Source organism: Felis catus, chromosome D1 (genome assembly GCF_018350175.1).
Source record: "Felis catus isolate Fca126 chromosome D1, F.catus_Fca126_mat1.0, whole genome shotgun sequence".
Taxonomy (NCBI): domain Eukaryota; kingdom Metazoa; phylum Chordata; class Mammalia; order Carnivora; family Felidae; genus Felis; species Felis catus.
This window is the reverse complement of record NC_058377.1, coordinates 55,070,226-55,096,171: the sequence shown is the minus strand read 5'-3', so window position 1 is coordinate 55,096,171 and position 25,946 is coordinate 55,070,226. Positions and strand designations below refer to the sequence as shown.

Genomic DNA, 25,946 nt, shown 5'->3' with positions numbered 1-25,946 from the left:
AAAGGTATCTAAGGGTAATTTTTATTAAGTCCAAGGAGATTTTAGATATATATATATATATATATATATATATATATATATATATATATATCTCCAAGGAAAACATTGGCTTTGAAGCATTTACAATCATCTGAAAAAAATTACTTTTAAATCTAAGAGAAAGGAACTATGGATTAAATTAAGCAGTGATTAATAACAGTTAAGTTTGGAAACAGTTGCCATTTTATCCCCTGGTGCTTTTAATTCTGAAAACCTGTTGCTAATTACATATTTATAAATATAGACAATAATTTTAGTTTCTTCTTGTGCTTGGCTGTTTTAACTTGTTTTTATTTTTTATTTATTTAGGCATGTTCTTAATTATCTCATAAGAAATCTGGCTATCTGAACCACAAAGCTATTTATGAGGTACTGCAATGCTTCTAGTAATGGCTGAAGGAAATAAACAACTTTCTGATTTCTGACTTATATAAGAACAAAAACACCAAGCACACAAAAAAGTGTGTTGAATGATAACAGACTGGAGGTAAAGGAGAGGCTGACGACTATGTTCCACAGACAGGGACACAGTCTACACAAATGTTTGCTAGCAGAGGGAAGGAGGAAGACAGGGTGAGAAGGGTAAGAAGGGGAAAATAGGGGACTCAAAAAGAGCCACACAAAGACATCCTGATATGAGGAGATGCTAATTAAAGTAGTCTGGTGGTAATGCAGATTTTATGCAAGGCAATACATGCCAAGAAAGACATGGTCAAACACTTACTTCAATCCTTTGTAGAACAACCTCTTGTAGTCAACATTTATTCTACTGATATTTTCTTTTGTAAGACGTTCAATGGAAAATAACTGGCCCACTTGCTGAAAACCAGGAGCTCTGCTTTGGACATACTGCCTATCAAAACTTGGCAACCAAAAAATCTGTAAGGAGAAAAAGGAAGTCTTTAGTGGATAATCAGCTCTCTAGGTACAAAGAGCCTCATTCCAGCACTGGTAACAGTCTATAGAGAGTAGAGAGAGATTCTAGCCCTTGGTGAAAGAGTCAACGTGGCCTAATACCATCCAATGAACTCTTATGATGGGACTTTCACCAGGGTTGTTCTGGAGTGAGATTTCTTAAAGTTAATATCCTGAGTCACGGGCCCATTGTGTTCAGATAGCCCCACACTAGCCAAAGTGGATGAGGAGTTGGTAGGTGCAGATGAAAGGTAGGAATCCTATTTCCTCCAGCTGATGATGCTAAAAATCATCTTTGAGAGGGGTCATTTCCTGTCAATGGGGAATACTATTATGACTCATCTGTGGAAATAGTTCCATTTGCAAGAAGACACACATTTGTTTCACTCAGCACTCTACCATATTTTAATAACTTAAGAGATTTGGAATGATTGCCCAAGTGCAGAGAGTTGCTTCTGAAAAACATGATGAACAAATCTCTGCTCAAATAAGAACCAGCTCTTTCTTCTGTACCATTAATTAAAGTCAAATCCTCAAAGCCTTAGTGCTATCCAGGCCCCTTCTAATAGTTCTATGCTAGTGATGGTGCAGGTTACATTGTATAGTCATTACACACATACTTTTTTTTAACAGAGTGCTGTTGTTTCATTTGGTTTGGAGTAGCAAACAGCTTCTGTGTTTTTCCCCACTGAGATAAATTTAACTGGGTCATTCTTAGATTGCCACGTGTAGCTACATAAGCAACAATCTCTATTTCTACAGATAGCAAAATTATTTAGACATCCCAGGGAAGATCTACAAGCTAGGTCAGGTTCAATTGCTATGCTCCTGGGACATGCTACCCACCTCCCAACCTCTACCATAAATAATGAGACAGACATACCAGATGTTGCTCAATTTTAGAGGCAAGGATCACGCTTACTACATGGCGAATATACGTGTGTCTGAGAGGATGTTTTCGTGGAGGGGTATTAAGATCAAATATCACAAATTTTTTTTCCTTCTGTGCAAGTTCCAATAAGTCAGTTAGTTTTGGAATCCTCTGATTTTCTGCTTTTTCACGATCAGCTCTTGATAGGGGTTTCATGTGGTAAAATGGTTTAAACTAAAAACAAATACATCAGAGAATACATTGGCTCCTATCAGAAGCAATTTCCAATTCTCCTGCTAGATAGCCCCACACCCAGGCCTATCCCCACGTTGCTCCATTATCATCCAACCCCACCAGATCCTCTGAAATACTGGTCCTGAAATAACAGTTGCCAAGGAGAGAAATTGAATGTAATCTTAATAGGTAATTATGGTATTTGGAATGATTTCTTCTACGCTGTAGAACGTGTCGTATTTGCATGGAAAGTCCTTAATATTTTTGTCCTGACCTTCCTTTTCAGATTTTTTTCTATAACTTGAAGTAATACAATCTCTTTTTATAAAAGTCACACTGGCTTCCCACATTTGCTCTCACTGTTCTAGTTATGTGTAATGGAAAAACAGGGTTTGGCTTAAGATTAAATTGGATTCAATCCCAGCTCTATCACTCATTGGTTTTCCTTGCCATATCCACCTGTTAAATCTTATCCTAAACCTACAAAGCCCAGCTTAAACGCTACCCCCTTCATGAAGCCTTCCTTAAATATTCCTGAGCTAAAAAGACTTTGATGGTATTAAATTCCAAAAACTCATTTTTATGCCTCAGTTGTACATTTCATTTTGCCTCCTATTTATGTCTTAGGCCAGATTCAAATTTTGATTTCATATGCTTCTTTCTGTGTAACTGTGGTAAAACCATTTAAATTCTCAAAGTTTTCATTGCCCAAACTATAAAATGGGGATGTGGAGAGGTAACCTATGTATTTCTCAGGATTATTTTGAATATTAAATATGATAAAATATTTACAGGTTCTATAAGCATGTCTAGTACATAGAAAAGTGCACAATTCACATTAGTTCCCTCACTCTCTACTGCTCCTACTGGAGTGTACCTTCCTTGTGGCAGGAATTGTCATATATTCTTTGCAATATTTTTCAAAGAATTTCATTTTATGCCTCAGTCCATACATCTATTAGCTATATTAAATTTAAAAATGGCTACTTTTATAGTCATTTGTTTATTTTAGATAATTTGTGGGTGAAGTCAGTGATAAAAGGCTATCTCTAAGAAGGAAACAGGACATGGGTCCTTTTCTCAAGACTCAAGTAATATCTTTTTCTACACGACTTTATCTTCATTCTCATTCTCACACTAGATTTCTATTTCTTCTCCTTCCCCTGACCTCCCTCTTTTCAGCAAAGAAATCATCATATTGCACAGTATCATCAAACTAGAACAGAAGCCAGATCATAGAAGTTGAAATAAATCATGGTCTAGACCTCAGTTGAGGTCTATTATTAAGGGTCTTCTTAATCCTCAGGAAAATAAAAAAATTGCCTCAGAATTCAAGAGTTTGGTAGATTCTTCCAGATACAGAACAACTGATTTCACTTAATTATTAGACCTTCATGTGGGGAAAACTGTTAAAAGAGCAGAAAGAGATACACCAAGACAGAACTGAAATAAATCAGCTGTGCATAATTTTTAAAATGTCCCTGAATGAGCAAAAAGAGTAAGAAATACTCTATGGAAGGACATTCATAAAGCCTTTTCTTTAAGGATAAATTGAACAAAAAATTTTTAAAAAATAAATATTAAACAATAGGGTTTAAAACAGGATTCCAGTAAGCTTTAAATAGTAATTTGGGGTAGGTCTAACAGCAGAAGCAAATTGAGCCTCTTTTTTTTTTTTTTGGTACATAAAATAGGAGACTTAGAAAAATAAACTGGAACGGGACAAAACCAGTTTAGACTATCTCCAACAAGTTGTTGAACATTTTTTTTAAAAGCCCTAGAAAACAACAAGCTAGAAATGAAAACAAACTTGTGGTTCTCCACATAAAAACAACACTAAAAATGTCCTCATTCTCTATGCTTATGCTTAGAGAAATTACAAGTAGGAGAATCCAATGTACCCTATTGGTAAGAAATGGAACAATTATCTAAAATCTGCCCAATGATACCACTTAAAGGGAAACACTACTACCTAACATGTGATTCTGAAGATAACTATATATAAATATAGATGAACAATACAGCTTCTTGTTTATACCGGTGCCACTACCTTTACTATTAATACCACTACCATGGAAAATCAGACTGCTCAAAGTACCAAAACTATTCAAGTAGTGGGAATTTCTAACCATCTTAAATCCTTTTCCATGTCCCAACCTATAACTGTTACTTTTGTCAGAACTCTTCCTTCCCTATGGCACTTTCCTATAAATTTCATCATTAGGAATCTACTGTGCAAAAAGACCCACCAGAAGAAATATACTGCAGACAAAATATTTTCAGGAGTTGCAGAAAATTCTACTGCACATTATCAAATTATAGCATGAACATTAGTATATTGATTCCAAAACAAGCAAATAACGGGGCACAGAACTAGAACCCCATAGGGGAAATGACAGAATAATTGAGAGTCAAACCAGTAAGGGTTCATATTGACTCTCTTGACACTGTTGCCTAAAATCCTCTTAATGCTGAAGTTAAGGAAGATCTAAGCCAACTATAACAGATTTAATAAAATAAGGATTAATTATCCCTTGCTTTAGTCCAAGCAAAATGTCTGTTTTACCTGTTTAAAAAAAGAAAACCCAAAACTGAGATGGTAGAAGATACAGATTTGTCCCACATCTGTAAGCTATTAGCCAAAGAGTTATATACCTCATTTTCTAGTACTGCCTAATGCAAATACACTCTTTTTGGCCCTATCTCTACTTTCTTTCCTGTTTTAGCTGATGAAGACAATCAATATGTATTGCCTTCACCAGGGAACAATCAACAATTTACCTGGAAAATTATGCCTTAGACATTTACTGAAGCCCCATCCTACTTTTCTCAAGTGTTAAACCAAGATCATAGGGATATGCAGTAAGACATATTGAAATTGCAAGATCAACTACATATTCATGAAGCTTCTAAAAAAATTCTTTTAGGGGCACCTGGGTGGCTCACTGACTCGATTTCAGCTCAAGTCATGATCTCGTAGTTTTGTAAGTTCAAGCCCTGCTTCAGGCTCTAGGCTGGCAGCACAGAGCCTGCCTGCGATTCTCTCTCTCCCTCTCTCTATGTCCCTCCCTTAGTCATGCCTGTCTCTTTCAAAAATGAAATAAAATAAACTTAAAATTAAAAAAATAAAAGAAAAAGAAATTTTAATTCTACAAAGTAACAGTTCATTATCCAGGGTTCAGCAAACTTATTCTGTGAAGGGCCAGACACTAAGTATTTTTTACTTTGTGGGTCATACAGTCTCTGTCACAACTACTCAACTCTGCTTCTATAGTGCAAAAACAGCAAAAGACAATTCATAATGAATAAGCATGGCTGTGTTCCAAAAAAAAACACTTTATGGACCCTGAAATTTGAGTTTTATATCATTTTTACAGGTCATGAAACATTTTTCTTTTGACTTTGTTCAACCATTTAGAAATGTAAAAACAACTCTTATGAGCTCACAGTCTGTACAAAAATAGCCAGTGGCTGGATTTGTACAACAAACCATAGTTTGCCAACACTTGATCTAGACCATGATATACTGGCTGAGGAAGGACATATCTAATGAGAGATACAAATTATCCAAGGCCAAACACTAAGGACAATTAAATAATTTCTGGAATTAAGTGGATGTTGTAGCGTATATACAACAGACTGTTTTGAAACAGACCTCTCTGTATGATTAGACTTAATCAAACATTTTGGAACCATTTTCACAAAACATGGAAACCAAAAAGACCTTCAGTAATCTCAAAATATTTCTTCAACAATCATCTTTGCTGATCTTCTAGATCATAATAAACATTTCCTTTTGAAAGTACACAAAAGGGGAGGCCATGGTCTAAAAGTATTAATAAGCTGTAATAACAAAGACTCATTGCCTATTAATGCCCATTGATCCAGTATCAAGGTTTTTTATCTTTGCTTCAGAAGAAAATGCAGTCCTGGTCAAATTAGTCTAAGAATCTTCAGATGCTATACTAGTTTCATCTTTCTATTTTATAGAAACACATTCCATACAATCTCTTTTGTTAACCAAAAATACCCAATGTTTTATGTCATTTAATTAATTATGAAATAGTCATTTTCTTTTCTTGTATTGCCATTCACCAATATAACACTCTTCATACAGCAACTGTATTATCCTACCAAAGGAGAATCTCCTAATTTCTGTAATTTGAGAACTTTCCATGCTTGGAACAAACCTTTTGTGTGCTCCTATACCAAATCTTGATCTAATATTGTTTACTGACAGGTTTTATCTTAACAATTAAAAAAGATAATAATAAATGGATTATGCACATTCTTCATAATAAACTGATTTTTCCAGATTCTCTCACAAAATCTCAAATCTATTACCAGTTATCAAATTGGCTTGAGTGGCCAAAATTAGGGCCTTCTCTAGGGCATGTGAGAAGTTTTTTTACCTTTTTAGTTATCTGTATTAAACATGAATAACAAATACACAAACTACTGGGTGCCTTGAAGCTTCCCAAATAAATTGCTGTCCTAAAGGTAGAGGTCCACAGTAAAGAGACATTAGAAGAAATACTTTAGCAGATCATTATACTAAACAAAATGCTCTGACTAAAACCCTTAGACAAGGGCCTTTTTTTTTTTTTCAACGTTTATTTATTTTTGGGACAGAGAGAGACAGAGCTTGAACGGGGGATGGGCAGAGAGAGAGGGAGACACAGAATCGGAAACAGGCTCCAGGCTCTGAGCCATCAGCCCGGAGCCTGACGCGGGGCTTGAACTCACGGACCATGAGATCGTGACCTGGCTGAAGTCGGACGCTTAACCGACTGCGCCACCCAGGCGCCCCGACAAGGGCCTTTTATAAAGAACAAAGACCAATCTACGGGGTTTAGGAATTCCACCATTAATGCACAAAATTTGGCCCCCAATTCTGAAAAGAAACACTACAACTAATCAGGTTGCCAGATTCATGGTGGCTACCTTGTAGCACCAGTTAACCTTTTTTTCAAAATTTTTTTAAATGTTTGTTTAGAGCATGAGCAGGGGAGGGGCAGGGAGAGAGGGAGAGGGAGAGAGAGATTGAGAATCCCAAGCAGGCTCCACACTATCAACATGAAGCCCAGCGTGGGGCTTGAACTCATGAACCATGAGATCATGATCTGAGCTGAACCAAGAGTCAGACACTTAACCGACTGAGCCACTCAGGTGCCCCACACCAGTTAACTTCCAATGGATACTTCCCCAAAATCTTCATGACACAATTCATTACAGTAGGGATAAATTGGCTGCAATATCAAACAATAATAAGGTAACTATTCTATGACATCAGAAGTATGACCAGTTCTTTCCCCACCTGTAACCAACATAACCCTGGAAAAACTATAAAGTGAGAAATGAATTGGAACTTTACACCAAAGGGCCCTTTGAGGTTCTCTAACATGGTTTTGTACAGTGTCTTCCCTCTGTGGACTATGAATTTATACTAGTAACCATGTTTACTTTTTAGTTGGGCTAAAGCATTTCCTTATTGAATAGTCACTGCAACTTAAAATAGCTTTAAAAACTATGACTATTTTTTGGTATTTATCCTATTTGGTATTCTCTCAGATTTTTGGATCTGTGGTTTGATGTCTGTCACTAATTATGGAAGATTTTCAACCATTATTACTTCAAATATTTTTTCTTCTCCATTTGGTATTCCTATTACACGTATGTTAATACCTTTTGTAATTTTCCCCATAATTCTTGGCTATTGTGTTCTTTTCAGTTATCTCTTTGTGTTTCAGTTTGGGAAGTTTCTGGTGATGTATCTTCAAGATTACTGATTCTTTCTTTATCTGTGTCCAATCTACTGCTAATGTCCCCCCTAAATCTTGGCTGTTGTATTCTTTTTCAGTTATCTCTTTGTGTTTCAGTTTGGGAAGTTTCTGATGATGTATCTTCAAGATTACTGATTCTTTCTTCATCTGTGTCCATGCTACTGATAAGCTCATCAAAGGCATTCTTCATTTCACTTAAATATTTTTTATTGGGGCACCTGGGTGGCGCAGTCGGTTGAGTGTCCGACTTCAGCCAGGTCACGATCTCGCGGTCCGTGAGTTCGAGCCCCGCGTCGGGCTCTGGGCTGATGGCTCAGAGCCTGGAGCCTGTTTCCGATTCTGTGTCTCCCTCTCTCTCTGCCCCTCGCCCGTTCATGCTCTGTCTCTCTCTGTCCCCAAAATAAATAAACATTGAAAAAAATTTTTTTTAAATATTTTTTATTTCTAGGCTTTCAATTCTTAGAATTTTCATCTCTCTGCTTACATTACTTATCTTTTCTTGCATGTTGTCTACTTTTTTCATTAAAGCTATTAACATAGCTATTAACATAGCCTACTTTTTCCATTAGATCTATTAGCATATTAATCATAGTTATTTAAAATTCTCTAATAATTCCAAAATCTGTGTTATATCTGGGCACTTTTTTTTTTGTCTCTTCATATTGTGCTTTATCTTGTCTTAGTATCTTAAAATTTTTTTGTTGGAAACTGGACATGAGGGGCGCCTGGGTGGCTCAGTCGGTTAAGCATCCAACTTCGGCTCAGGTCATGATCTCACGGTCCGTGAGTTCGAGCCCCGTGTCAGGCTCTGCGCTGACAGCTCAGAGACTGGAGCCCATTTCCGATTCTGTGTCTCCCTCTCTCTCTGCCCCTCCCCTGATCATGCTCTGTCTCTCTCTGTCTCAAAAATAAAAAAATAAAAAAAAAAGAAACTGGACATGATGTCATGGATATGAGGGACTGAGATAATTATGTTTTTATATAGCTATAGGTACTAGAGGATTCAGTTTCTGTGTTTTGTTTTGTTTCCTCTCCTATTGTCTTTGGATTCCTTAAGAGCTCCTTCTTAGACAAAGTATGTTTTGCAGCCCTCTCAGTTGTAAGCCACTATTATTATATTGAAGCCCTATTCATGTGGTGATAAGGTGTTGGGAAAATGAAGCATTCTACAATCCTATGATTAAATCTTGGCTTTTACTGAGTGTAAGTTCCAGAAGCATTTCCTAGTCTTTTTTTTCTCTACCCTTACATGAGACAGGAAGATTAGAGTGAACTGGAGTTGACTAACTGCCCTTCCCACATGTTAGATAAGGTTCTGGAATAGTAGTTCTCCCTGAAGACTAGGGCTTTGCAATGGAGAACACTCAGGATGTTATTTCAAAAAAGTTACTTTTCTCCTCCTGCTGCCCAAAACAGAAGTTTTTTCCCCAGTCCTCACTATGAAAACCTGAGGGGAGTCCTTGGAGGCAAAATGGGAGTCTATATAAAACTGGGTCCCCAAGAGTTTTTAATTCTCAAGCTAGTCCACACTCAGCCTCCAGCATTAATCAAAATTACCAATAACTTAAACTGTTCCTACCAGTTCTTGGCCCCAGTGGCTTCTGCTTCTAGTAAACTGATCTTGGCTGTGATTCTCTGTACTCACCTTTCTCTCTAGATTGAGTGGCTCTGTCCAGAGTGATGGTTTGCCCTGTGATTTCAATTCTTTTATGGATCTAAAAAAGGCATTGATTTCCAATTTGTTTTGCGTTTTCTCCCTCTCTCTCTCTCTCTCTCTTTTTTTAAGGATGGGAGTTAGCACTTCCAAGCTCTTTATGTGTTGTAGCTGAAATGAGAAGTCCTCTCTGATTAGATTGAGGGTTTTTTGTTTTGTTTTGTGTTTCTTTAAATATTGACCTTGTTTCTTGTGTCCATACTAAATTCACCTATTAGTTCTTGAATATTTTTTGTAGATTCCTTGGAATTTTTTACACGGACAATAATGTCCCCTGCAAAGAGAAATAGTTTTATTTCTTCTTTTCCAGTCTGTATGCCTTCTTCCCTTATTGCACTGGCTAGGATTTACAATATGATGTCGAATAGGAGTGGTGAGACATTCTTCTTTTTTCCAAGTCTTAAGGAGAATAAGTTCATTCTTTCACCAATAAGTATGATGTTAGGTATATTACAGAATTATCTTTATCAAGTAAAGGTAGTTCCTTTATATTTTTAGTTCTCTGAGAGTTTTTATCAAGAATGGAAGTTAAATTTATGAAATGATTTTTCTTCATGAATTGAGATTATACATTTTCTTCTTTGTGTGTTAACATGGTTAAATTAATTGATTTTCAACTATAAACCATGCATTGTCAGCATGATACCTCTTTGATCACAGTATATTATCATTTTTACATATTGCTAGATTCAGATTAACATTTTCTTAATGATTTTTATATCTGTATTCATGAGGTTTTATCAGTCTTGAGATTTCTTGAAAATGCCTTTTTATAGATTTGTTATAAGAGAAATTCTGGCCTCATAAAAATGCACTGGAGATTATTATTTTTTTATTTTATGGAAGAGAATTTAGAATTGGTATTATTTGTTTCTTGTGCATTTGGTAGAATTCACCAGTGAACACATCTACAAACTGGTTTTCTGTGGGATGTTTTTAAACTACAAATTCAGTTTCTTGAATAGTCTTAAATAGGACTTAAATAGCCTTAAATAGTCTTAAATAGGACTATTTAGGTTACATATTTCTTCCTGAGTGAGTTTTGGTAGCTTGTGTATTTCAAACAATTGTTCCATTTCACCTAAATTTTCATATTTATAAGCACAGCTGTTCATAGACAATGATGTGCTGCTAAATGCTTAACAAGGAGCTCTTGAGAAATAAAGAGATCTGACTGTAGTGCTTGTCAAGTTTTTGTTGGTTAAATACTATAACCATGCCTAATTTCATAACTGATATAACAATTGGTTCCAAAAATTCTGAAATTTAATAATTGGCTCTTAGGAACTAATATGAGCCAGCTCCACTATTACCAGTATTTCATTATTATCTTCTTTAATGTCTGGAGGATCTGAATGGATAAACCTTTATCTCTAATACTTGAAATTTGTGTCTTCTTTTTGTCTTGGTCACTTAGTTAGAAGCTTATCAGTTTTGTTGATCTCTTCAAAGAATAAGTTTCTTTCACTGACATTTTCTATTTCTCTGTTTCCATTCCACTGGTTTCTGCTATTTATTACTTCTTTTCTTATTCTTATTTTTGGTTTAATTCACTGTTATTTTTCTAGTGTCTTAAACAGGAAGCTTAGATTACTGATTTGAGACTCTTCATTCCTAATATAAGCAGATAATCCCAAGGGGGTTTTCCTCTAAGCATAACTTTAGTTGAATTCTACCAGTTTCAATACGTTCTATTTTCATTCAGTTCAAAATATTATCTAATTTCCTTTGAGATACCCTATTTTATCTAGGGTTTCTTAGGGCTATGTTTTTAAAAACATTTGGGAATATTTTTAAAGAACCAAACAAATTCTGGAGCTGAAGAACTTAATAAATGAGATGAAGAATGTATTAGAAAACATTAGAAATAGAGCAAATCAAATGGAAGAAATAAGCAAGCTGAAAAACAGGAATCTTGAAATGATTCAGGTAGGAAAGAGACAGCTAAGACTTTTAAAAAGTGAAGAAACCCTATGAGAACTATCAGACTCCCTTGGAAGAGCCAAAATAAGAATAATGGGTATACCAGAAGAGAAAGGGGCAGAGAGTTTATTTAAAGAAATCACAGTGGGGGCGCCTGGGTGGCGCAGTCGGTTAAGCGTCCGACTTCGGCCAGGTCACGATCTCGCGGTCTGTGAGTTCGAGCCCCGCGTCGGGCTCTGGGCTGATGGCTCAGAGCCTGGAGCCTGTTTCCGATTCTGTGTCTCCCTCTCTCTCTGCCCCTCCCCCGTTCATGCTCTGTCTCTCTCTGTCCGAAAAATAAATAAACGTTGAAGAAATCACAGTGGAGGGGTGCCTGGGTGGCTCAGTTGGTTAAGCATCCAACTTCGGCTCAGATCATGATCTCGTGGTTCAGGAGTTTAAACCCCGTGTCAAGCTCTGTGCTGACAGCTAGAGCCTGTAGCCTGCTTCTCCCTCTCTAGATTCTGTGTCTCCCTCTCTCTCTCTGCCCCTCCCCTGCTTGTGCTCGGTCTCTCTCTCTCTAAAAAATAAATTTTAAAAAATTAAGAAAAAAAAAAGAAGTAACAGCGGAGGGGTGCCCAGTTGGCTCAGTCATTGAAGCATCGACTTCGTCTCAGGTCATCTGGAGTCTGCTTCAGATTCTGTGTCTCCCTCTCTCTTTACCCCTCCCCTGCTTGTGCTCTGTCTCTCTCAAAAATGAAAAAGAAAGAAAGAAAGAAAGAAAGAAAGAAAGAAAGAAAGAAAGAAAGAAAGAAAGAAAGAAAGAAAGAAAGAAAGAAAGAAAGAAAGAACGAACGAACAGTGGAGAACTTCTCAAACCTGTTGAAAGAGTTGGGACACAAAAGTCCATGGAGCCAATACATCACCTTATTATCTCAATGCAAAGACCTTCTCCAAGACACATTATAATAAAGCTGTCAAAAGTCAATAATAAGGAAATGTGAGAGGCTGCCAAGAGTTTTTTTAAAGTAGCCTACAAAGGAACCCCTATTAGACTGTGAGCAGATTTCTAGGCCAGAAGAGAGTAGAATGACATATTCAGGGTACTGAAAGATTGAAAACTGCCGGTCCAAAATACTTTATCCAACAAAGTTATCCTTCAGATATGAAGGAGAAATAAAGACTTTCCCAGACAAACAAAACCTAGTGGAGTTTACCACCACTAGACCTACCTTACAAAAAATGCTGAAAGGAGCTTGTCTACCTGAAATGACACATGTACACAAAAACTCTGAGTAAGGTGATACAAAGGCAGAATCAGAACACTAACTGTATTTTAGAATATGATGTTAAACAATTATAGCACAAAGGTTAAAGAAAAAGAGCATTAAAAATAACTATAACTACTACAATTTGGTAACAAACTCACAACATAAAAGGAGATCATTTCTGACAGCAAAAATATGAAAGGGGAAGAGTAAAAGTATAGAATCTATATAGACAAAAATAAATTGCTATCAGCAGAAAAAGGAGTATTTTATCTAACATTTTATGAAAACTTCATAATAACCACAAAACGTAAACCTAGAGCAGAGACACAAAACACCAAAAAAAAAGTGAAACCCATGGGGCTCCTGGGTGGCTCAGTCAGTTGAGCAACCAACTTCTGCTCAGGTCATGATCTCATGGTTTGTGAGTTCAAGCCCCACACTGGGCTCACTGCTGTCAGCATGGAGCCTGGTTTGGATCCTCTGTTCCTCTCCCTCTCTGCTCCTCCCCCATGCACACTGTCTCAAAAATAAATAAACATTAAAAAAAAACTTTTTAAAGGTGAAACCCAGCAAACCATTATGGAAAACCACCAACCTTAAAAGGTAGACAGAAACACAAGAAAAAAGAAATAATGGAGATACAAAATAATCAGAAAAAACAAAGATAAAATGTAAGTCCTTACCTATCAGTAATCACCTTAAATATAAATGGATTGAAGTCACCAATTAAAACACAATTAAGACAAAGAGAGGCTGGATGAATAAAAAAAGAACATATGCTGCCTTTAGGAAGACTCATTTCAGCTCTAAAGACGCAAATAGGCTCAAAGTGATGGGGCAGAAGATGATATTCCAAGTAAATAAAGAAAAGAAAGCATGTATAGCCATATTTCTATCAGACAAAATAGACTTCAAGCCAAAAATGTTAACAAGAGGCAGAAAATAACACTATCTAATGATAAAGGGGTCAATACATGAGGAACACAAAACAATCATAAATATGTATGCTTCCATCACCTGAGCACTATTTTTAAATTTTATTCCAATAGAGTTAACATAGTGTTATGTCAGTTTCAGACGTACAATATTGTGATTCAACAATTCTATATATTACTCAGTGCTCATCATGATAAACGTACTCATATTCCCTTTCACATATTTCACCCACTCCCCAACTAACCTCCCTTCTGGTAACCATCTACAGTAAAACCTTGGGTTTTTTTTTGAGTAACTTGTTCTGTCAGTGTTCTGCAAGATGAGTGAACATTTCTAATGAATTTTAATTTGATAAATGAGCAATGTCTTGTAATACAAGTATCACATGACACCAAACATCACATGATTAAAACTGAGCCAATGGTTCTCTCTCTTTCACTGTGGGATTGTGGGTGATTGTCTACCATGCTCAGCCTCGGTGTTTGGCAGAGATCAGTGATATTTCAGAACATTGGAAGGTACCCACAACTAGCACTAGGGTACTTTTTTGTCACTAAAGCACCTATGGGCAGTACTTTGCTTTTCCATACAAAAGTAAGCTTAGGAATGCTTTGCTTCATTCTAGATCATTGGATAGGTTCCTTGCTAAAGTTGCATGAAAACAAAAAAATTCCATTGAGCCAATAGCAGTGATTCCATCAATGATAGTGAAAATTGTCCTACACAATAACCCTCCTCTTTTGCCTCCCTCACACCAGCCATGAAGGTTTTCAAAGATAAGTGGAGATTAATTTATTTTTTATACATTTTATATTTTATTTATTGTTTTGTATTATATTACAGTACTATAATCATTTTTAATATGAAATTTGTCAGATTGGTTTCCATACAACACCCAGTGCTCATCCCAACAAGTGCCCTCCTCAATGCCCACCACCCACTTTCCCCTCCCTCCCACCCCCCGTCAACCCTCAGTTTACTCTCAGTTTTCAAGAGCCTCTTATGGTGTGCCTCCCTCCCTCTCTTTTTTTTTCCCCTTCCCCTCCCCCATGGTCTTCTGTTAAGTTTCTCAGGATCCACATAAGAGTGAAAACATATGGTATCTGTCTTTTTCTGTATGACTTATTTCACTTAGCATAACACTCTCCAGTTCCATCCACGTTGCTACAAAAGGCCAGATTTCATTCTTTCTCATTGCCAAGTAGTATTCCATTGTGTATATAAACCACAATTTCTTTATCCATTCATTAGTTGATGGACATTTAGGCTCTTTACATAATTTGGCTACTGTTGGAAGTGCTGCCATAAACACTGGGGTACAAGTGCCCCTATGCATTAGCACTCCTGTATCCCTTGGGTAAATTCCTAGCAGTGCTATTGCTGGGTCATAGGGTAGATGTATTTTTAAGTTTTTGAGGATCCTCCACACTATTTTCCAGAGTGGGTGCACCAATTTGCATTCCCACCAACAGTGCAAGAGGGTTCCCATTTCTCCACATCCTCTCCAGCATCTATAGTCTCCTGGTTTGTTCATTTTAGCCACTCTGACTGGCGTGAGGTGGTATCTCAGTGTGGTTTTGATCTGTATTTCCCTGATGTGGAGTGACATTGAGCATTTTTTCATGTGCCTGTTGGCCATCTGGATGTCTTCTTTAGAGAAGTGTCTATTCATGTCTTCTGCCCATTTCTTCACTGGATTATTTGTTTCTTGGGTGTGGAGTTTGGTGAGTTCTTTATAGATTTTGGATACTAGCCCTTTGTCCAATATGTCATTTGCAAATATCTTTTCCTATTCCGTTGGTTGCCTTTTAGTTTTGTTGTTTTCTTTGCAGTGCAGAAGCTTTTTATCTTCATGAGGTCCCAATAGTTCATTTTTGCTTTTAATTCCCTTGCCTTTGGAGAGGTGTCAAGTAAGAAATTGCTGCGGCTAAGGTCAGAGAGGTTTGTTTCCTGCTTTCTCCTCTAGGGTTTTGATGGTTTCCTATCTCACATTCAGGTCCTTTATCCATTTTGAGTTCATTTTTGTGAATGGTGTAACAAAGTGGTCTTTTTTCCTACTTCTGCATGTTGCTATCCAGTTCTCCCAGCACCATTTGTTAAAGACACTGTCTTTTTTCCGTTGGATATTCTTTCCTGATTTATCAAAGATTAGTTGGCCATACATTTGTGGGTCTAGTTCTGGAGTCTCTATTCTATTCCATTGGTCTATGTGTCTGTTTTTGCGCCAATACCATGCTGTCTTGATGATTACAGCTTTGTAGTAGAGGCTAAAGTCTGGGATTGTGATGCCTCCTGCTTTGGTCCTCTTCTTCAAAATTACTTTGGCTATTCGGGGTCTTTTGTGGTTCCATACAAATTTTAAGATCGCTTGTTCTAGCTTCGAGAAGAATGCTGGTGCAATTTTGAATGGGATTGCATTGAATGTGTAGATTGCTTTGGGTAGTATTGACATTTTGACAATATTTATTCTTCCAATCCATGAGCGTGGAATGTTTTTCCATTTCTTTGTATCTTCTTCAATTTCCTTCATAAGCTTTCTATAATTTTCAGCATACAGATCTTTTACATCCTTGGTTAGGTTTATTCCTAGGTATTTTATGCTTCTTGGTGCAATTATGAATGGGATTAGTTTCTTCATTTGTCTTTCTGTTGCTTCATTATTAGTGTATAAGAATGTAACTGATTTCTGTACATTAATTTTGTATCCTGCGACTTTGCTGAATTCATGTATCAGTTCTAGCAGACTTTTGGTGGAGTCTGTCGGGTTTTCCGTGTAGAGTATCATGTCATCTGCAAAAAGTGAAAGCTTGACTTCATCTTTGCCAATTTTGATGCTGTTGATTTCCTTCTGTTGTCTGATTGCTGATGCTAGCACTTCCAACACTATGTTAAACAACAGTGGTGAGTGGACATCCCTGTCTTGTTCCTGATCTCAGGTGGAAAGCTCTCAGTTTTTCCCCATTGAGGATGATATTACCTGTGGGCTTTTCATAAATGGCTTTTATGATGTTTAAGTATATTCCTTCTATCCCAACTTTCTCAAGGGTTCTTATTAAGGATGCTGAATTTTGTCAAATGCTTTTTCTGCATCAATTGACAGGATCATATGGTTCTTATATTTTCTTTTATTAATGTGATGTATCATATTGATTGATTTGCGAATGTTGAACCAGCCCTGCAGCCCAGGAATGGATCCCATTTGATCATGGTGAATAATTCTTTTTATATTCCGTTGAATTCCATTTGCTAGTATCTTGTTGAGAATTTTTGCATCCACATTCATCAGGGATATTGGCCTGTAGTTCTCTTTTTTTCACGGGGTCTCTGTATGGTTTAAGAATCAAAGTAATGCTGGCTTCATAGAATGAGTCTGGAAGTTTTCCTTCCCTTTCTATTTTTTAGAACAGCTTGAGAAGGATAGGTAATATCTCTGTTTTAAATGTGTGGTAGAATTCCCCAGGGAAGCCATCTGGTCCTAGACTCTTATTTGTTGGGAGATTTTTGATAACTGATTCAATTTCTTCACTGGTTAAGGGTCTGTTCAAGTTTTCTATTTGTTCCTGTTTGAGTTTTGGAAGGGTATGGGTGCTTAGGAATTTGTCCATTTCTTCCAGGTTGTCCAGTTTGTTGGCATATAGTTTTTCATAGTATTCCCTGATAATTGCTTGTATTTCTGAGGGATTGGTTGCAATAATTCCATTTTCATTCATGATTTCATCTATTTGGTTCATCTCCCTTTTCTTTTTGAGACGCCTGGCTAGAGGTTTATCAATTTTGTTAATCTTTTCAAAAAACCAACTCTTGGTTTCATTGATCTGCTCTACAGTTTTTTTAGATTCTATATTATTTCTGCTCTGATCTTTCTTATTTCTCTTCTTAAACTGGGTTTGGGGTGCTTTATTGTTCTGCTTCTATTTCCTTTAAGTATGCTGTTAGATTTTGTGTTTGGGATTTTTCATGTTTCTTGAGATAGGCCTGGATTGCAATGTATTTCCTCTCAGGACTGCCTTCGCTGCATCCCAAAGTGTTTGGATTGCTGTATTTTCATTTTCGTTTGTTTCCATATATTTTTTAATTTCTTCTCTAATTGCCTGATTGATCCATTCATTCTTTAGTAGGGTGTTCTTTAACCTCCATGCTTTTGGAGGTTTTCCAGGCTTTTTCCTGTGGTTGATTTCAAGTTTCACAGCATTGTGGTCTGAAAGTGTGCATGGTATGATCTCAATTCTTTCATACTTATGAAGGGCTGTTTTGTGACCCAGTATGTGATCTATCTTGGAGATTGTTCCATGTGCACTTGAGAAGAAGTATATTCTGTTGCTTTGGGATGCAGAGTTCTAAATATATCTGTCAAGTCCACCTGATCCAATGTATCATTCAGGGCCCTTGTTTCTTTATTGACCGTGTGTCTAGATGATCTATCCATTGCTGTGAGTGGGGTGTTAAAGTCCCCTGCAATTACCACATTCTTATCAATAAGGTTGCTTATATTTGTGATTGCTTGTTTTATATATTTGGGGGTTCCCATATTCGGCACATAGACATTTATAATTGTTAGCTCTTCCTGATGGATAGACCCTGTAATGATTATATAATGCCCTTATTCATCTCTTGTTACAGACTTTAATTTAAAGTCTAGTTTGTCTGATATAAGTATGGCTACTCCAGCCTTTCTTTTGAGTTCTAGTAGCATGATAGATAGTTCTCCATCCCCTCACTTTCAATCTGAAGGTGTCCTCTGGTCTAACATGAGTCTTTTGTAGACAGAAAATAGATGGGTCTTGTTTTTTTTATCCATTCTGATATCCTATGTCTTTTGGTTGGAGCATTTGGTCCATTTACATTCAGTGTTATTATTGAAAGATACGGGTTTAAAGTCATTGTGACATCTGTAGGTTTCATGCTTGTAGTGATGTCTCTGGTACTTTGTGGTCCTTGCAACATTTCACTCACAGAATCCCCCTTAGGATCTCTTGTAGGGCTGGTTTAGTGATGATGAATTCCTTTAGTTTTTGTTTGTTTGGGAAAACCTTTATCTCTCCTTCTATTCTGAATGACAGATGTGCTGGATAAAGGATTCTTGGCTGCATATTTTTCTGTTCATCACATTGAATATTTCCTGCCATTCCTTTCTGGCCTGCCAAGTTTCAGTAGATAGGTCTGCTACTACTCTTATGTGTCTACCTTTGTAAGTTAGAGTCTGTTTATCCCTAGCTGCTTTCAGAATTTTCTCTTTACGCTTGTATTTTGCCAGTTTCACTAAGATATGTTGTGCGGAAGATCAATTCAAGTTACGTCTGAAGGGAGTTCTCTGTGCCTCTTGGACTTCAATGCCTTTTTCCTTCCCCAGATCAGGGAAGTTCTTGGCTATGATTTGTTCAAGTACACCTTCAGCCCCTTTGTCTATCTCTTCTTCTTCTGGAATTCCTATGATATGGATATTGTTCCGTTTGATTGCATCACTTAGTTCTCTAATTCTCCCCTCATACTCCTGAATTTTTTTTATCTTTTTCTCAGCTTCCTCTTTTTCCATAATTTTATCTTCTAATAATTCACCTATTCTCTCCTCTGCCTCTTAAATCCGTGCTATGGCCACCTCCAATTTATTTTGTACCTCACTTATAGCATTTTTTAGTTCCTCATGACTATTTCTTAGTCCTTTGATCTCTGTAGCAATAGATTCTCTGTTGTCCTCTATGCTTTTTTCAAACCCAGCGATTAATTTTATGACTATTATTCTAAATTCTTGTTCTGTTATATTGCTGAAATCAGTTTTGATCAATTTGTTAGCTGTTGCTACTTCCTGGAGTTTCTTTTGAGGACAATTCTTCCGTTTTGTCATTTTGGGTAGTTCCTACGGTGTCTCCAAATGGCAGGCCACTTCCCCCTGTGCTGTTGAGAGTAACTTGTGCTGGTGGGCAGGTCTGCAATCAGACCAGATGTCTGCCCCCAGCCCACTGCTGAGGCCACAGTCAGACTGGTGTGTAGCTTATCTTCTCCTCTCCCAGGGGCAGGACTCAGTGTGGAGTGGTGTGGCCCCTGTCTGGGCTATTTGCACACTGTCAGGCTTGTGGTGCTGCTTTGATACTATCTAGCCAGGGTGGATCCACAAGGTGCACAGGGGCGGAAGGGGCAGGCTTAGCTTGCTTTGCCATCATTGGTCCCCTGCAGGAGGGGTCCTACAGCACCGGGAGGGAGTCAGGCCTGTCGGAGGGATGGATCCATAGAAGCACAGTGTTGGGCATTTGTCGGTGCAAACAAGTTCAGTGACAGGAACTGGTTCCCTTTGGTATTTCGGCTAGGGGATGGGAGAGGGAAATGACACTTGCCAGCGCCTTTGTTCCCCTGCTGAGCTGAGGTCTGTCTTCTGGGGCTCAACAACTCTCCCTCCTGGTGTCCTCATGCCCTCCCCATTCTCCAAGAGCAGAGCTCTTGACTTTTAACATTCCAGATGTTAAGTCCCACTGGCTGTCAGAACTCACAGAATCCGGCTCCTCTGCTTTTGCAAGCCAGACTTTGGGGGCTCTCCCTTGCTGGGCAGGCTGCCCCTCCACTGCCCCGGCTCCCTGCTGCCAGTCTGTGAAGCATGCACCCCCCTCTCCGCCCTTCCTACCCTCTTCCGTGGGCCTGTTGTCTACGCTTGGCTCCAGAGAGTCCGTTCTGCTAGTCTTCTGGGGGTTTTCTGGGTTATTTAGGTTGATGTGGGTGGAATCTAAGTGATAAGCAGGACGAGGTGAGCCCAGCATCCTCCTACACTGCCATCCTGTTTAATTCATCTGTAGCTTCCCTCCATTCACTGAGCACCGCCTTCTCCCCTGGGACCCTCGGCAGTTATAATCATTTTTATACAAACATTTTGGGGTTGTGGAATGAATCATCATTATTATATCATTCATTATTTTTTATGGAAAAATTAGCTTTGATATACAAGTGCTTTGGAGTATGTTTCTGGATGAATTATACTCGCAAACCAAGATTTTACTTTATTTGGCCTCTATAGTTGAGTTTCTTTTTATGGTTTATCTCTTTTTATTTTGTTTCTTATATTCTACAGGTATGAGTGAAATAATATGGCATTTGTCTTTCTCTGACTGGCTTATCTCACTTAGCATTATACCCTCTAGATCCATCCATGTTGTTGCAAACAGCAAGATTTCATTTTTTTGTGTGGTTTTGATTTTAGCTATTCAGATAGGTGAGGTGATACCTCATTGTGGTTTTGATTTGCATTTCCCTGATGATGAACGATGTTAAGCATCTTTTCATGTGTCTGTTGGCCATCTGTCTGTCTTTTTTAGAGAAATGTATTTCATGCCTTCTGCCCATTTTTAATTGTATTATTATTATTATTATTATTATTATTGGTGTTGAGTTGAAGTTCTTTATATATTTGCATAGTACCCTATATTAGATGTACCATTTGTAAATATCTTCTCCCATTCCATAGGTTGCCTTTTAGTTTTGTTTTTCCTTCACTGTGCAGAAGCTTTTTATTTTGATGTAGTCCCTGTAGTTTATTTTTGCTTTTGTTTCCCTTGTCTCAGTAGACATATCTAGAAAAATGTTGATATGGTCAATGTCAGAGAAATTACTGCCTGTTCTCACTTCTAGGATTTTTGTGGTTTCAGGTCTCACATTTAGGTCCTTAATCCACTTTGAGCTCATTTTTATGTATGGTGTAAGAAAGTGGTCCAGTTTCATCCTTTTGCATGTAGCTGACCAGTTTTTCCAACAGCATTTGTTGAAGAGACTGTCTTTTTCCCATTGGATAATCTTTCCTGCTTTGTTGAAGATTAATTGACCATATAATTGTGGGTTTATTTCTGGGCTTTCTATTCTGTCCTATTGATCTTTGAGTCTATTTCTGTGCCAGTATCATACTGTTTTGATGACTGCAGCTTTGTAATGTAACATGAAGTTCAGGATTGATATGTCCAGTTTTGTTTCTCTTTTTCAAGATTGATTTGATTATTTTGGGTCTTTTGTGGTTGCATATAAATTTTAGAATTGTTTAGGAGGAACCAAGATGGCGGAACAGCATGGAAGTTTTTTGTGTGTCTCGCATCTATGAAATACAGCCAGACCAACACTAAACCATCCTACACACCTAGAAAACTGGTTGGAGGATTAACACAACAATCTGCACAACCTGAACCACAGAATTCAGCAGGTACGTGGCGTGGAGAGGTGAACTTGGGGAGAGAGAAGCTGGCAGCAGGCAGGGAGCTGCCTTTGCAGACGGAGAGAGGATGGAGACTGGGGCAGCAGAAAATACAGGAAAAGCACCCCTTCCCAAAAGCAGCTGGAGAGAAAGTGGAAAATTGGAAACAGCAGCAGGGACTAAACTAAAAAGGGAGAAAGGAGAAAGGAGAGGGTTTAAATTCCATTAAGACTGTAAACAAGGGGAGCACAGAGTCTGCAACTCCGCAGCTTGATACCTGGCTTCTCTGGTGAGAAGGGCGAATCTCCAGGAATAGAAAGGGGTCCAGGAGGTTCTTGGGCCACACGGGGAAAAGCGGTTCTACTGCTGGAAGGGCATTTGGTAGAGACTGTTGAAGTCACCTGGTCCCAGCAGACCCCAGAAAATGGCCACATTCACTGGTGCTGGAACAAGGTCGTTAAGGGTGAAGCCTGGTGCCAGATGTGTGTTGTGATTTTCCATAATCCCTGAAACGCTGCTGCTACACTATCTTGTGAACTTTTTCTGGGGCGGGCTGGCACCTGGCTGCAGTCTCGGTGCACCGGCAGCAGCAGGGTCCCATAAGCGTTCCTGGGTGCAGCCGGCATTCAGCCATTGCTCAGTGAGACCCTCCCGCAGAGGGGCAGAATGGGTCAAAGCCGCAGTCCTTCAGAAGTAAGGGGCCTGGGAAAACAGCCGCATCTGAGACAAAACTTGGGAGAGAGGTACTGCCTGAGGCTTGGTCATGGACAGTGAGGAAGCGGGGAGTGGTCAAAAGTTGAACACGGAAGACGGGTACTCTGACTGGAGAAAACACAGTTCCCATACTAGAGACTGGGTAGCTGGGTGAAGCAATTTTCACTGCTCCCGCGCATGCGCATACGCATCTAAGAGGGCTGCAACAATCCACCCCAGCAGCCTAGCAGCACCATCTAGTGGAGAACGGAGCTGTTGCACTGAGCCCCACCCACCTGGGCCAACCTCGCTCTCAGGAACACAGGTATCACCGCCTGCTTAGTTTGTGGACTATAAAGCTCTACACAGTCTGACTTCTGGGGGAAAAAGAAGTAATTTCAGTCCTATTTCAATCTGCTAGCAGGTCCATCAATTCAATTTTATTTTTTTTGTTCACACTATTCTTTTTCTTGAATACAGGAAGAGAAAAAAATCATTTTTATTTTCAAATTTATTAAAAATGTTTTTTTACTATATTTTTAACTTTTGTGTAAATTTTTTCAAATTCAATCTTACTTTCATCATTCTATTTTAGTCTACTTCAGTGTATTCACCTTTTCAAATTTTCAAACAATTTCCTTGTTTTCTTTTTTCTTTTTCCCTTTTTTGTTTTTCTTTTTCTTGAATGCAGAAAGTGAAAAACTTCATTTTTACTTTGAATTTCTATTAAAAATATTTTTCTTTAATTTAACTATATATATATTTTTGCTTTTATGTGAATTTTTTTCAAATTCTAGTTTACTTCCATCATTTTATTTTAGTCTACTACAGTGTATTCACTTTTTCAAGTTTTCAAATGATTTCATTTTTTCTTTTTTCTTTTTCATTTTTTTTTCTTTTTTCAAAAACAGAAAGAGAAAAAAATTAATTTTTATTAAAAATATTTTTATTTTTTTTCCTACTATATTCTCTACTTTTGTGTAAATTTTTTCAAATTCTATTTTACTCCCATCATCTCATTTTAGTCTACTTCAGTGTATTCATTTTTTCAAATTCTCAAATGATTTCCTTTCCCCCCCCTTTTCTCTAATCTGGCAAACCACTTTCAATACCCAGACCAAACACACCTAGGATCTAGCATCATTTATTAGATTTTGTGTCTGTGTGTCTGTGTGTATGTTTAAGTTTTTAATTTTAATATTTTTTAATTTTAATTTTTTTATCTTAATTTTCCTACCTCATTAATTCCTTTTCTCCCTTCAAAATGAGAAAATGAAGCAATTCACCCCAAAAGAAAGAACATGAAGAAACAACAGCCAGGGATTTAACTAACACAGATACAAGCAAGATATCTGAGCCAGAATTTAGAATCACAATAATAAGAATATTAGCTGGAGTTGAAAATAGATTAGAATCCCTTTCTGCAGATATAAAAGAAGTAAAAAACCATCCATCTTAGAAAGGACCAGAGAACACCACCAGACACTCCAACTCTACAAGCATCATAATGGAAATACATTCATATCTTTCAGTACTCACTCTAAACGTCAATGGACTCAATGCTCCAATCAAAAGATATAGGGTAACAGAATGGATAAGAAAACAAGATGAATCTATATGCTGTTTACAAGAGACCCACTTTAGACCTACAGACACCTTCAGATTAAAAGTAAGGGGATGGAGAACCATCTATCATGCTAATGGTCAACAAAAGAAAGCCAGAATAGCCATACTTATATCACACAATCTAGACTGTATCAAGAGATGCAGAAGGGCATTATATCATAATCAAGGGGTCTATCCACCAAGAAGACCTAACAATTGTAAACATTTATGTGCCAAATGTAGAAGCACCCAAATATATAAATCAATCACAAACATAAAGAAACTCATCGATAGGGGCGCCTGGGTGGCGCAGTCGGTTAAGCGTCCGACTTCAGCCAGGTCACGATCTCGCGGTCCGTGAGTTCGAGCCCCGCGTCAGGCTCTGGGCTGATGGCTCGGAGCCTGGAGCCTGTTTCCAATTCTGTGTCTCCCTCTCTCTCTCTGCCCCTCCCCCGTTCATGCTCTGTCTCTCTCTGTCCCAAAAATAAATAAACGTTGAAAAAAAAATTTTTTTTAAATAAAAAAAAAAAGAAACTCATCGATAGTAATATCATAATAGTAGAAGACTTCAACACCCCACTCACAGCAATGGACAGATCATCTAATCAAAAAATCAACAAGGAAACAATGGCTTTGAATGACATACTGGACCAGATGGACTTAACAAACATATTCAGAACATTTCATCTTAAAGCAGAATATACATTCTTCTCCAGTGCACGTGGAACATTCTCCAGAATAGACCATATACTGGGACACAAATCAGCCCTAAGTACAAAAAGATCAAGATCATACCATGCATATTTTCAGACCACAACACTATGAAACTCGAAATCAACCACAAGAAAAAATTTGGAAAGGTAACAAACACTTGGAGACTGAAGAACATCCTACTAAAGAATGAATGGGCTAACCAAGAAGTTAAAGAAGAAATTAAAAAGTATATGGAAGTCAATGAAAATGATAACACCACCGCCCAAAACCTCTGGGACGCAGCAAAGGCGGTCATAAGAGGAAAGCATATAGCAATCCAGGCCTTCCTAAAGAAGGAAGAAAAGATCTCAGATACACAACCTAACCTTATGCCTTAAGGAGTTGGAAAAAGAACAGCAAATAAAACCCAAAAACAGAAGAAAACAGGAAATAATAAAGATTAGAGCAGAAATTAATGCTATCAAAACCAAAAAAAAAAAAACACAAAAAAACAAAAATAAAACAGTAGAACAGATCAATGAAACCAGAAGCTGATTCTTTGAAAGAATTAACAAAAATAATTAAACCAATAGTCAGTTTGATCAAAAAGAAAAAGGAAAGGACCCAAATAAATAAAATCAAGAATGAAGAGGAGAGATCACAACCAACACAGCAGAAATAAAAACAATAATAAGAGAATATTATGAACAATTATATGCCAATAAAATGGGCAATCTGGAAGAAATGGGCAAATTCCTAGAAACATATACACTACCAAAACTGAAACAGGAAGAAATAGAAAATTTGAACAGACCCATAACCAGTAAGGAAATTGAGTTAGTAATCAAAAATCTGCCAAAAAACTAGAGTCCGGGGCCAGACGGCTTTCCAGGGGAATTCTACCAAACATTTAAGGAAGAATTAACACCTATTCTCTTGAAGCTGTCCCAAAAAACAGAAATGGAAGGAAAACTTCCAAACTCTTTCTCACCACTCTCACCATGTTATTCAACATAGTATTGGAAGTCTTAGCCTCTGCAATGAGACAACACAAAGAAATAAAAGACATCCAAATCGGCCAGGAGGAGGTCAAACTTTCACTCTTTGCAGATCACATGATACGCTATGG

The 25,946-nt window shown here is 37.7% G+C and overlaps 1 protein-coding gene across 11 annotated transcripts in view; it reads right to left on the bottom strand.

Annotated features, from left to right (window-relative positions):
• The window catches only part of GDPD4 (glycerophosphodiester phosphodiesterase domain containing 4), a 174,677-nt gene that overhangs the window by 68,252 nt on the left and 80,479 nt on the right, over positions 1-25,946 (bottom strand). For 10 of the 11 annotated variants that reach the window (XM_045038692.1, XM_045038693.1, XM_019811762.3 and 7 more), the window contains 2 exons: positions 1,838-2,059; positions 764-918 (listed from right to left, as the gene is read on the bottom strand). In XM_045038692.1, coding sequence (XP_044894627.1) covers positions 764-918; positions 1,838-2,059 — 377 coding nt within the window. The remainder of the gene's footprint in view (positions 1-763; positions 919-1,837; positions 2,060-25,946) is intronic. The other variant, XM_019811763.2, reaches the window with a different exon arrangement.